This window comes from Larus michahellis, chromosome 17, assembly GCF_964199755.1.
Source record: "Larus michahellis chromosome 17, bLarMic1.1, whole genome shotgun sequence".
Classification (NCBI taxonomy): Eukaryota; Metazoa; Chordata; class Aves; order Charadriiformes; family Laridae; genus Larus; species Larus michahellis.
Window position 1 is genome coordinate 1,284,424 of NC_133912.1, and position 12,432 is coordinate 1,296,855.

Below are 12,432 nucleotides of genomic sequence, written 5' to 3' on the forward strand. Positions count from 1 at the left end.
AGCTCCTCTCCGGCTTTCCTGGAGCCCCTTCAGGGACTGGAAGGTCTCCCCGGAGCCTTCTCTTCTCCAGGCTGAACCCCCCCAGCTCTCTCAGCCTGTCTTCATAGGAGAGGGGCTATGGCCTTTTGTGGCCACCTCTTTGTGGCCACCTCTTTGTGGCCACCTCTTTGTGGCCACCTCTTTGTGGCCTCCTCTGGCCCTGCTCCAACACGTGCACGGCCTGGGTTACACGTTCATTTTTGTCCTCTGTTTAGGGCTAAAAAGGCCGGGCTGATGCAGGAAGTGAATTATTTAAGTCTACTGCGGTGAGTGTCAAGGTTAAAACAACACCTGCCCAAGAGAGACACTCCCCACCCCCCCAAACTCCTTTCTGTCTTGGTTTTTTTCCCTTTTTTTCCTTTTCATCCTTTCCTCCTAAGCTAAACCCCAAATCCCTGAAAGCATCGCTGGGAATGCCCGGGGCGGGGGAGGCTCGCAGCTGTATGAAACCCACGGCAAGGGTTTCGCAGGTCCCGGCTCAGAAAGAAAAGGAGAAACCGCTTTTCCTCTCTGGACTCGGCTGGTTTTGGGAATGGGTGACCCAGCTGGTCAGGGCCGGAGCCAGAGATGGAGAGGGGACGGTCCCGCTGGTGGCCAAATCTCCCTGGAAGTAATAATTGGGGTTTGCGGGGGTGTTTTAAGCCGTTTTATGGCGCCTCTTGCAACGACGCACGGAGCGGTGCGGGCGCGGGGACTCTCTTTGAGCCCCGCGGGGACCCTGCCATTCCCCGGGGCGGGCAGGAAACAAGCACACGAATATCAAACCCCCCTGGGATTTTTGAGGGTTTATCATCCTCAAGTGCCGGCTCCTGCCTCCACCATCCGGCGACACGAGCTCCCACCGAGCGCCTGTGCTGCCTGTCCCAGCGCCCCCGGGTGAAGCTGCATCGCCCGTCCCACCTCTCCGCCCCAGAACATTGGGTTTTGGATGGGCAAAGGCGGTGGTGGAGCAATGCCAGACAGCCTGTCGTACGTCCTGTCGTCCTCGCATCCTTCTTCCTTTCTTGGGAGCTTGCTGGGTCCAACACCAGCTTCTCTTAACCACCCACTGTAGGAGAAGATCAAGTATGAGACCATCTAAGGAACCTGAAAGTACACAAGTCCGTTGGACCTCATGAAATCCATCGGTGGGTCCTGAGGGAGCTGGTGGATGAAGTTGCCAGGACACTATCCATCATGTTTGAGAAGTTGTGGCAGTCCGGTGAAGTTCCCACTGACTGGAAAAGGGGAATTGTAACCCCCCACATTCAAAAAGGGAAAAAAGGAAGAGCCGAGGAACTAGAGGCCGGTCAGTCTCTCCTCTGTGCCTGGAAGATCATGGAGCAGATCCTCCTGGAATCTCTGCTGAGGCACATGGAAAATAAGGAAGTGATTGGTGACAGCCAACATGGCTTCACCAAGGGCAAATTGCGCCTGACAAATTTGGTGGCCATCTATGATGTTGCCACAGGGGGCAGGGTGGGGGAGAGCAACCAGCGTCATCTACCTGGTCATATGCAAAGTGTTTGGCACTGTCCCACATGACATCCTGGTCTCTAAATTGGAAAAGCACGGATTTGATGGATGGACCACTGGGTGGATAAGGAACTGGCTGGATGACTGCACACAAAAGGTCAATGACTCAATGTCCAAGTGGAAACCAGTGACGAGTGGTGTTCCTCAGAGGTCAGTCCTCAGGGGACCGGTGCTGTTTAACATCTTTGTCGGCGACTTGTCCAATGGGATCGAGGGCACCCTCAGGAAGTTTGCCGATGCCACCAAGCTGTGTGGCATGGTTGTCACGCTGGAGAGAAGGGATGCCATCCAGAGGGACCTGGACAGGCTGGAGAGGTGGGCCTGTGCCAAGCTCATGAAGTTCAACCAGGCCAAGTGCCAGGGCCTGCACCTGGCTCAGGGCAATCCCAGGCACAAATCCAGGTTGGGCGGAGAATGGCTGGAGAGCAGCCCTGAGGAGAAGGACTTGGGGGTGCTGGTGGATGAGAAGCCCAACATGAGCTGGCAATCACACAGAATGGTTTGGGTTGGAAGGGACCTTAAAGATCACCAGGTTCCAACCCCCCTGCCCTGGACAGGGACACCTCCCACTAGACCAGGCTGCTCAAAGCCTCACCTAGCCTGGCCTTGAACACTTCCAGGGATGGGGCATCGACAGCGTCCCTGGGCAACCTCTTCCAGTGCCTCACCACCCCACTAGAAAGGCCCCTGCAATGTGGGCTGCATCAAAAGAAGAGTGGCCAGCAGGGTGAGGGAGGAGATTCTCCCCCTGTACTCTGCTCTGGTGAGACCCCACCTGGAGCACTGCGTCCAGCTCTGGAGCCCTCAGCACAAGAAGGACATGGACCTGCTGGAAGGGGGCCAGAGGAGGGCCATGAAGACGATCAGAGGGCTGGAGCCCCTCTGCTGGGAGGACAGGCTGAGAGAGCTGGGGGGGTTCAGCCTGGAGAAGAGAAGGCTCCGGGGAGACCTTCCAGCCCCTTCCAGTCCCTAAAGGGCCTCCAGGAAAGCTGGGGAGGGACTCTGGAGCAGGGAGGGGAGCCATGGGACAAGGGGGAATGGTTTTACACTGGAAGAGGGGGGATTTAGATGGGATGTGAGGAAGAAATTCTTTGCTGTGAGGGTGGTGAGCCCCTGGCCCAGGTTGCCCAGAGAAGCTGTGGCTGCCCCATCCCTGGAGGGGTTCAAGGCCAGGTTGGACGGGGCTTGGAGCAACCTGGGCTGGTGGGAGGTGTCCCTGCCCAGGGCACGGGGGGTTGGAACTAGATGATCTTCAAGGTCCCTCCCAAGCCCGACCATTGTGTGATTCTATGACAAGTTCAGCAAGCGCGGCATGATCAATGGTGGGTGAAGGTTAACACCCCTGTGGGAGTCTGTTAAAGGTGTATTGTATTCCCTCTCAGTTGAAAGCAAACATCTCTTTTCCTTCTTCCTTCAAGAGAACCATAAAGAAGGTCTCTTGTACGTCCAACACCGCCATCCATGGGTGTGCAGATGCTTGCCGAGGAGCCCTAAAACCCGCAATGTTTGGTAGAGCAGTTGGCAGAGGGGCTTGTATTCCCATTCAGGAGACAATCAGCAACCGTCAAGCACAACCTCCCGTCTGGTTTTGGAACGTGCCAGATGGGTCAGTTATAGGGGCAGCGGGTTCTGGAAAGAAGTTGTCTTGTCTCCAAGCCAGCGATGACTTCACCAATTCCCTTTTGTGCCCGGGCAGAAACCAGATATTGCGGTATGCTAGTGATCTTTGAACCAGGGCGTGGAATGGCTGGGCCGAGCGCCCGCACCGCAGGCCGGGGCTCTGCTGGGGCTGGGTTTGGGGTTGGAGCCAAGGGACCACATGCTGCCCTTGCGGCGGGCAGCCGGCTCGGCCGTTCTCAACGTTGACACCCGAAAGATTTTTTTTCATGATGAACTTTAATGGCAAAGTGAGTAGCTGACGCACGCTTCTTGGCAGGGGGCCCTAAATTGACCTTGGTGGTTTGGCACATCAACAGTTGCTCCATTCACACCGGTCAAACCTCACCAACTATCCCCAAGGACCAGCTGGCATCCGAAGACACGGGCCATTAGCGCTTATCTGCTGAGAAGCCTCCGCTTCTGGACCGGCAGGCCTGGTCCGGTTGGTGTTTTTGGCTTCAAGCCCTGCAGCTCCTCCCGAAGGGGAACCAGCGCCAAAGGAGCTGAACTTCGTCATCTCTTCCCCAGGGCTTCATCTTTTGGTTCTTGGCTGGTGCACCGTCCCAGCCCCTTTCACGGCTGTAGCGTGCGTGAATTCTGCCCGTGCAGGGACCTGCTTGAGGGCATTTTGAGCGTTAGGACCTAGTCCCTCATTGCCTTCCGCGTCTTTCTTGATCTCACCCCATTTTGCACCAAGATGGTCTTCAAGAATTGCCGGGGCTCCTCTAAGCGGTGGTTTTAACGTTGCCTTTGTGTGGCCCCGAGTTACTTGCAGGTGCTCTTCAACGGCTTGCCAACCGTGCCAGTTGTCTTGAGCTTCTGAGCAGCTGGGACCTGGTTTCATGCCCTGCCTCCCTAAATAATTGGGGGTACTACCCGCCGTCCTGCCGACTACGCCGGCTTGTCATGGAAGGAGTGATGCACTTCACTCGTAGAGAGAAGCAGCGACACATTTATTGATAGTAAACCGGGACTTCCCAAAGTTGGATGGGAGACGTGGTGGTACTTTAACAAGATGTGATGGTCAAAGAGGGTCAAAAAGAACTGTCAGGGAGACCCTCCCGTTGAGTGGAGGTTCAGAGAGGATCCCCCGCCTTTCTGGACTCCTCCTCAAAGAGGAGTCTGGGTGCGGCTGGATCCAGTCCTAGTCCCAGACTTGATCAACGGTTTATGGCTAAAGGATTATATATGCACAATCCATCCTTTATGTCCCTTATCTAACATCTCAAACTGTAGCATGCTGTGAGTCACTTACTGAGCATCTGCTGCATGAAGGAATCTCTCGGTCTCGAGGAGTGACGTTGAGTGACGTCCCAGCTCAGGGGGTGATCCCGGCGTGCGGCCGCTGCCACGCAGGAGAGCTCAAGGCCTCCTGGGCTGTTCACTACTTCCTGAGGGTGAGACGATTGACCCGTAGTCGTATTTGTGTATCGACGACAGTACCAGCATTGCGGTAAGGTGGGTGTTGTGGTGTTGTACGTCTTTCCGGAGCCCCTTTGAGGGGGCTGCTGCCCTCAGGACTAGATGCACCCATGTGGAGCAGCATGGGTGGTTACCGCTTGGGCAGCTTTATGGGAGACAAAGGTTGGGTTGTGGGGGGAGTACACAGTCACAGTCACCCAACCTGGGCGTGCACTTTTCCTCTTTGGGGTTTAACACCTCCTCGTCCTCTCGTCCTCCTGCCAGACGTGGCCGGGCCAGAGCGGGGAGCAGCTCGGTGACGGGGTGGCAAAGCCAAAGGCAGCGCTGAGCCGGGCTTAGAGCAGGATTCATCCTCGGGGAGCATCCCGGGTACCCTAAAACTGCTCCCACCCAGTAAGTTGCTTTTCCGTCCTTGCCGTGTCATGATGGGACGGGGTTGAGCTGGTCCCGGGGTGGCTCTGACCCCGGCTCTTTGCTGCTTTCTTCCAGGAGCGAGAGGTTTTGGAGGAAGAAAAAAGTCATCCCGCTTCCCCAGCCGGTGTTCGGGCAGGCGTTAAATTCGCGGCTTCCCCCTTTCCCCCGGCCGGGATGGTTGAATCGAGGGCGTTGAAGGTTCCCCAAGTATGCGATGCCGCTTGGCTTCGATCCCGCTCGGCTGCTCCAGCCCTTCCTGCCTGGCTCGGTGGCGGTGGTGGCACGTCTGGCGTCAGACCTGCGGTGGCTGGTGCCAGTGGGATGCTGGAGCCAGGGCTGGGCTTAAAATCTCCCCCCAGCTCATCGCCAAGGGCACCGATTTTGGGGTTTATGTGTTGAAAACCCACTGGCGGCTTGGTTTTTCCTCTTTCATTTTTTTTTTTTCCTTTGGAATCTCGGGGTTTAACCTGTACGGCTGAGGGTCCTCGGGAACTGCGGCCGCTTGCCTGGCTTTTATAAACCCTGTGCAAATCCAACCTTTGGCAGCTGCGGGGCAGAGAAATGTGAACTGAAATGGAAATAAATCCCCTGGGGAGCCCTCGCACCCGCCCGCCTGCAGGTGTGGATGGGGCAAGTTGGGGGTGATGCCTCTGGGACAGGATTTTTGGGGGTGGCTCCGATGGGTTTTGACCTTTCCCTCTTTTTCCCGCTGCAGGTGACCGGCGGCAGCCGCGATGAGAGCTCCCGCCCTCGCCTGATGCCTCTCCTGCTGATAAAAATGATCAACAAGTCTCGTAAGTCCCACGGGGAAGGTCCTGTCTCCCTCTCTCCAGGCTGTCCTGGGGGATCGGCTTTTGGAAATTTGGCTCTTGGGGGTAGGATGCTGCTTTGCTGCGGCTCCAGGCGGGTGATGGAGTGTTGGAGCATCACGGGTGAAGCCATGGTGGGGAGGGTGATTTTTGGGGTCTTTGATCCTCCGGGCTAAGGCACCCAGTAGCCCTCGGGCTTTGTGGTAGAAAACCAGGGTGGAGGCAGGTGGAAAGAAGGCGGAAAGAATGTGTACACGCAACCTTTGACACAAGGCGGGCGGGAGGAAACGGCATGGCGGCTTTTGGACCCAGGAAAGACCCAACCCGGCTCCATCTCGGAGCCGATCCTCTCGGGGGGATGGTGCCAGCCAGGTCCCCGCTGCTCTCTGGGGAGAGCCTTTGCCAGGGATGGCTCCGTAATCCTGGATCTACCAGGACATCCCCAGGGGTGCAGGTCCCCAGCGTCTGAACAGACAAACCCCGGGTGCCGGCTTGACGGTGTTTTTCTTTCCCCCCGGCTCTCTGGGCACGCAGGAGGGAAGATACTCGGGGTGCTGGCGCTGTTTCTGGTGATGGTTTGGTACTCGATCTACCGGGAAAAGAGGTACACACAGCTGCGAGTGGCTTCTGTTCAAGTTTCGAGCACCTCCTGCCCTTTCCTTTGCCGCGAGCCCAGCAGATAAAAAACTCAAAGCAGAGCTGACCTTAAATCTGGCCGGCGATATTCCCTGGTGCTGCCGGCACGGCTTGAATCCCACCGCGGTGACGCCGGAGCACCCTTTGCCGGGAGGGGGATGGATGCAGAGGAGCAGGCATCATTATTCTTTTTTTCTCAGCCTTTTCCCTCGCAGCCTTTATTTCTCCGTGCAAGAAGACAAGACGATGTGTCCCCTCGGGGAGGTGGAAAAGAAAGCGGCGCAGCTCATCGGGAAGTGAGTATCGGGGTTGGGAGCAAGGAGGGGGGACACAGAGCCGGGACCCCCCCAGGGTGCCGTCCCTCCGTCCCGCGCTCACTGGCCCTTTGCTCCTCGGCAGCTACTCGAGGGACCAGCCGCTCTTCCTGCAGCTGAAGGACTATTTTTGGGAGAAGATGCCAGTGCTCCATGAGCTGCCCTGCGGCACGAAAGGAAGCGGTAAGCCTCAGCAGCGCTCACCGTGGGTTTCCGTCCGTCCGTGTGTCCGTCCTGCTGCTGCTCCCCGGGGGTTTCAGCTTCCCTCTTATTAAACCCATCTGCAGGGTGGTGGTTTTTTTCCCTCCCTAGCAAGTTGTTTGCTTGATCGTTAGCTTTCACGGCACGTGTCTACTTGCCCTGGGTGCGGGTGGCCCCTACGAATGCGTTTAGGGTGGGCCCCAGGCAAGGCTGATGTGCCGGGAGCTGTGCCGGGAGCCGGGATTAGGGGCAGATCCTGGGCAGCACCCAGGAGCTGCCTTCCTCACCTTCTCCTCGCCCTTGCTCTGCAGAAGACGTCCTCCTGCGCTTGCTGTCCATCACCCACTATTCCCTGCCCGAGAACATCCAGAGGTAACACCGGGGTGGATTTGGGGGCGTTTCTGTCTTTGTCTTCATTGTGGTTCCCTTGGGGAGGGCTGGAAATTGGCACGTTGTGGGCCCCGCGTTTGGCAGAATGAACCTGTGCGACGTGGGGACGGTGGATGGAGCATGGGAAGCTTTGTAGGGTGGACAACGTGGGGTTCAAACCCCCCTTGGGGGTGAACCCCCCCTTGGTTTAGGGCAGGTCTGGTTGAGACGGGGCTCTTCTCTTGCAGCCTGAAGTGCCGGAGGTGCGCGGTGGTGGGCAACGGCCACCGGCTCCGCAACAGCTCCATGGGGGAGACCATCGACACGTATGACGTTGTCATCAGGTACGGCCCTGGGTGCATCCCACTGATCCCTCCCCGGTGGCACCTGCAGGTGGGGTTGATGCCTGTGATGTCCCCATGTCCCTCCCAAGGTTGAACAACGCCCCGGTCCACGGTTATGAGCAGGACGTGGGCTCCAAGACCACCATGCGCCTCTTCTACCCGGAGTCGGCCCACTTCAACCCCAGGACAGAGAACAGCCCCGACACGTTGCTGGTGCTGGTGCCCTTCAAGCCCATGGACTTCCAGTGGATGGAGGCCATCCTCAATGACAAGAAGAGGGTAAGTGTGGTGGGGAACCAGGTCCAACCTTCATCCTACGCCCACCCTGGGGACCTACCTCTCTAATGGGGACACCACTGGACATCTCCATCCTCTTGTAGGTTCAGAAAGGGTTTTGGAAACAGCCCCCATTGATCTGGGACGCCAACCCCGAGCGAGTGCGCATCCTCAACCCTTATTACATGGAAGTAACTGCCGCTAAACTGCTCAACCTTCCCATGAAGCAACCACGGAAGATCAAACAGGTAAGGGGTGGCACCTTGCTGGTCACCCTGGCTGTCCCTGTGCAGTTCGCTGAATGCCCATGGCTCTTTGCATGTCTTCTCCTCCCTGTCCAGAAGCCCACCACAGGGTTGTTGGCCATCACCTTGGCGCTACACTTCTGTGACCTGGTGCACATCGCGGGCTTCGGCTACCCCAATTCGGCCAACAAGAAGCAGACCATTCACTACTACGAGCAGATCACGCTCAAGTACATGGCGGTAAGTATCTACCCCGCTTTTTGTCCATGCTACCTCCAATTTTTTGCCTGGGATGGGGGATCGCAGGCCAGGAGAGAGGAGAGCAACGCCCCGCTCCCTTGCGTGATGCTGAGCAGTGTGGGAGGCTCTCCCCATGGGTGCGCCCTGCTCCCCTTCCATGATGGGCGTTGAGGTGTGCCTTTGGGTGGTCATCAGCCAACTTCTCCCTGTAGCCCCACATCTCTGTAGTCATGATGGAGGGTTGTCTCTGGTTTATGTGTGAGCAGATGGGGTTGGCCCCACTTGGGCAGGGTCTTGTCCCTTCTTTTGGGGGGGCTCCTCACTTCAGGTAGGGTCACCTCAATGGTGGTGGGGTGGACGAGGTGGAGGGTTGGGAGGGAGCAGAAGGAGAACGCGTGGCACCCTCCGGCCAGGCTCTAGTGTCACCCCCTCCTCATCCCGCAGGCGTCGGAGCACAACGTCTCTCACGAGGCGGTGGCCATCAAGCGGATGCTGGAGCTGGGTCTCGTCAAGAACCTCACCTACTTCTGAGGGCACCGGGGCTGCGCAGGGAGAGCGTCCCCCGCCCTGGAGGGGGGACACCGCGCAGGCTCGGCCCCAGCCGGGCGAGGGCAGAGCGTCCTCATCGCCGCCTGGCCCCGGGACTCTTGGAGCGAGTGGGGCTGGGGCTGGGGCTGGGGGGGCCGCGCTGGACCGCGGGTCCCCTGGGGACTGGGGGGCGCAGGGAGCCCCATGGGGCCGTGGCCGGGCAGCGCGGCCCCCGCCTTTTCCTACCGACGCACTGAAGCTACCGAGGACCTGGAGGGGCCTTTTGGGGTGGGGGGTCCTCCCTCCCAGCGGGCCTGGGGGGTGCAAGGTGGGGGCAGGAGCCCTCGCCCTGGGTTTTCTCTTCCCATTAATTCCCTCGTATTCGGACGAGGGCCCCATCCGAGGGGCTGATCTGGGGGTTCCCGGGACCCCCCCCAGGGAGCAGGAGCCTTTGGGGGCCCACGTCACCTCCTCCTTGCCCTGGTTCCCCCACAATATTTAATTTTGCCCCCCCCCTTTTTTTTTTTTTACTTTCTTTTTATGCAGCAGCCCTCTCCCGTGCCTTAGCGCTGGCGTTGGGGGCTTGTTCCCCCCGTCCCCCGCCTCCGAGCCGGGGGGACACCCCGGGGTGCTTGGCCTCAGGGCCCTTTGTGGGGGGGGGTGGTGGTGGTGGTGGTGGTGTGGTTTAATTTAATTAATTTAAATGCTTATTTATGGTGGAGCCTCCCCTGGAGCCCGCGTGCCGCCAGTGTTGGGGACGAGTGGCCTCGGGTGGGGGGGGCCGGTGGGGTGCTGGGCTGCAGGGGGACGGGGGTTTGTGGGTGTCCCCCCCACCGAGGAGGGGTGAGCGGCGCCGTCTCCCCCCTGGCACAGGGTCCCCTGTGGGGCTGGGGGTGCCCCTGGGACCCGTGGACAGGGTGTGTGGGGGGGTCCTGCTGGCACCCAATAAAGGTCCTGGTGAGGCTGGGCTGGCTGGGTGCTGCCACCCCTCTGTGTCCCCGCGCCCCCATGTCCCCACATGGAGCTGGTGCCCCTGTCCCCAGGTGTCCCTACTCCCCTGCGTCCTCAGCCCATGTCCCTGTGCCCACGTGTCCCCATGTCCCCGCAGATGGCCCTTACCTGCTGTGTCCCCGGCATGACACCCCATCTCCTGGCTCCCGCGGTGGGGGTTGCGGGCCCCCAGCTGCCCCGTGCCTCAGTTTCCCTCTGCCACCGGGCACCCGCTGCCCCCACATCCCCAAGGTGGGGACTCTTCCCTTCAGAGCCTGCCCACCCCGGGGACCCCCTGGAGCTCCAGGCCATGTCTGCGCTGTCACCGGGAGAGCCGGCGTCCTGGTGGGACGGCCACCAGCCCAGGCGTGCCACGAGAAACACCTCTTGTATTGACCGCGGCCCCGCGATACAGCGCGGAGAGGCCCTTCCCGGGGGGGGGGGTCCCCGTCCCACCGATGTCCCCCCCCCCCACCCCAAACCCCGTCCCCCAACCCCCCCCCCCCCCCCCGAAACGGACTCTATAAGTATGGACACCGAACACCAAGGAGGAAGGGAAGGAGCCGGGTGGGCGAGGGCAGCGGGAAGCGGAGGCGAGCGGCTGGGGGGGCGCGGGGTGCGTGGTCGGGTCGGGGACATCCCCAGCCCTGCGGAGGGGACGGCTCCCCGGGGCTCGGCGCATCCTCGGCGGGGTTGTGCTTAGCGTGTACCGGGGGCAGGGATGATGCTCAGCCGGTCCCCCCCCGCACCCCGCAGCCCCGCTCTTTTTTGGGGGGGGGTGGTGGGACCCCAACCCCTGCGGGGGGTCCCTTCCCACCGCAGCTCCCGGCGGGCGCGACTGTCCTAGCACGAAGCCACGGCGCCCGCGCGGAGGGTCCCGAGCGTCCCCCGGAGGGGCTCAAACGTGCGTCTGCATCCGCCTCTGCAGGGGCCGGCTGGGGTCCGAGTTTTGGGAAGAAGACTGGGAATGGTGGGAGGAGGAGGCGGAGGCCTTGCTGGCCTTGTCGAACTGCACGTAGCCGTCCTGCTTGCCGCTGCTGCTGATGCTGCTGTCGCACTGGGTGTCGAGGAAGGAGCTGCTGTCGCTCATGGAGCCGCGCTGGAACTCGCGCTCGCACAGCTCGATGGAGCTGCTGCCCATGCCCAGCACGAAGCGCTGGCTGTAGTCGTAGAGGCGGCTCTGCCCGCTCAAGGTGCTGTAGATGTTGGTGAAGGACATGCCGGTGGGCACCCGTTGCTTGCTGGCGGGGCGCAGGTCCGCCGGGCAGCCCGACAGCGAGATGGTGGGGGTGGAGTGGTGCTCCTTGAAGGTGTTCACGCTGTAGTAGCCGTTGGTGGGGTCCTGTAGGGTGGGAGAGGAGGCTGGTTGGTGGTGCCCAACCTCCCCGCGTGCCGCCCACCCGGCTCATCCACCCACGGCGCGCGCGCGAGAGGACACCCTCAGCCACCCCAGCCCTCCTGCCCGCGGCGTCGGATGCCACCAACGCGTCCCAAATTGGGGCGGAGGGTGGCCCTTGCGCCCCCGCTTTCCTGGCACACGGTCTCCCGGGACCAGCCCCGGGGTGGGGGGCGGTGGGGGGGGGTACCAGAGCATCCCTCCCCGCGCAGGGACAGCCCTCCGGTACGGGCCACCCTTGGTGACACCAGGGCCCCTGGCAGAGGGCCAGGAAGCCTGGAAGAAGCACTGCTGGGCAAGGGAGATGCCGGTCCTGCCCTGCGGTGGGCACGGGGACGGGTGCTCAGCACCCCGGGGTGCCACCGCCTCTTGCGGGAGTGACCTGGGATGGGGGGGGGCTCTGAGCCACCTCTGCCCGTGGGGGCCGGGGACAGAGAGGGGGGAAACCGTGTCGCCGGGGTCCGGCTCACCTTCAGGTTTTGGAACTCCTTCTCCTCCTCCTTGAGCACCTCGAGCTGCTTCAGCACCGAGTCCTGCTGAAACTCCCCCCGCTCCATCTAGGAAAGGAGGCAGGTGGGTGTCAGCACCCCCCGTCCCCCTGCTGCGGGGAGCCCCACACCCGCCATCAGCCCCCACGGCGGATGGGGGGCGGCAGAGGGAGCGGAGCTGCCCAAACCCCACGCGGTTCCCTGGGTCACACCTTGCTTTTTCCCCCCGCTGTTTAGGGCTAAAAAAGGCCGGGCTGCTGCGGAAAGTGAATTATTTAAATCTACTGCGGCGAGCGGCGAGGTTGAACCCCGCCTGCCCCAAAAAAATCTCCTTTCTGTGTTGTTTTTTCCCTTTTTTATTTTTTTTTTTTATTTTTTTTTTTTTTCCTTTTCAGCCTTTGCTCCTAAGCTGAACTTGGCCGCCAGCATCTCAAAATCCCAGCTCGGATCTAGCTTTCAAAACGCGAAAGCCTCAATTTTATTTGATTTTATTTTTTTTTTCCCTTCACACCCCCACCCGCCCCCCCCCAGCCCCGACGCTGGCTCG

The 12,432-nt window shown here is 60.4% G+C and overlaps 2 protein-coding genes across 10 annotated transcripts in view; one reads left to right on the forward strand and one right to left on the reverse strand.

Annotated features, from left to right (window-relative positions):
* Nucleotides 1–2,778: 2,778 nt before the first annotated feature.
* On the forward strand, nucleotides 2,779–9,304 carry LOC141732264 (CMP-N-acetylneuraminate-beta-galactosamide-alpha-2,3-sialyltransferase 4-like). Its single transcript, XM_074560974.1, has 11 exons — nucleotides 2,779–5,028; nucleotides 5,125–5,843; nucleotides 6,393–6,462; nucleotides 6,695–6,790; nucleotides 6,894–6,991; nucleotides 7,321–7,381; nucleotides 7,627–7,722; nucleotides 7,812–8,001; nucleotides 8,103–8,246; nucleotides 8,340–8,483; nucleotides 8,928–9,304. Exons 2-11 carry the CDS (start codon nucleotides 5,675–5,677, stop codon nucleotides 9,012–9,014), a joined length of 1,155 nt encoding a protein of 384 aa, XP_074417075.1. The 5' UTR covers nucleotides 2,779–5,028; nucleotides 5,125–5,674; the 3' UTR covers nucleotides 9,015–9,304.
* A 326-nt stretch (nucleotides 9,305–9,630) lies between these two features.
* KIRREL3 (kirre like nephrin family adhesion molecule 3) overlaps nucleotides 9,631–12,432 on the reverse strand; it is a 357,155-nt gene continuing 354,353 nt past the window's right edge. For 4 of the 9 annotated variants that reach the window (XM_074560971.1, XM_074560968.1, XM_074560969.1 and 1 more), the window contains 2 exons: nucleotides 11,868–11,954; nucleotides 9,632–11,343 (listed from right to left, as the gene is read on the reverse strand). In XM_074560971.1, the coding sequence (XP_074417072.1) occupies nucleotides 10,900–11,343; nucleotides 11,868–11,954 (531 nt within the window). In that variant the 3' untranslated portion in view covers nucleotides 9,632–10,899. Of the gene's footprint in view, nucleotides 11,344–11,867; nucleotides 11,955–12,432 lie in introns of all 9 variants that reach the window. The other 5 variants (XM_074560967.1, XM_074560964.1, XM_074560970.1 and 2 more) reach the window with 2 other exon arrangements.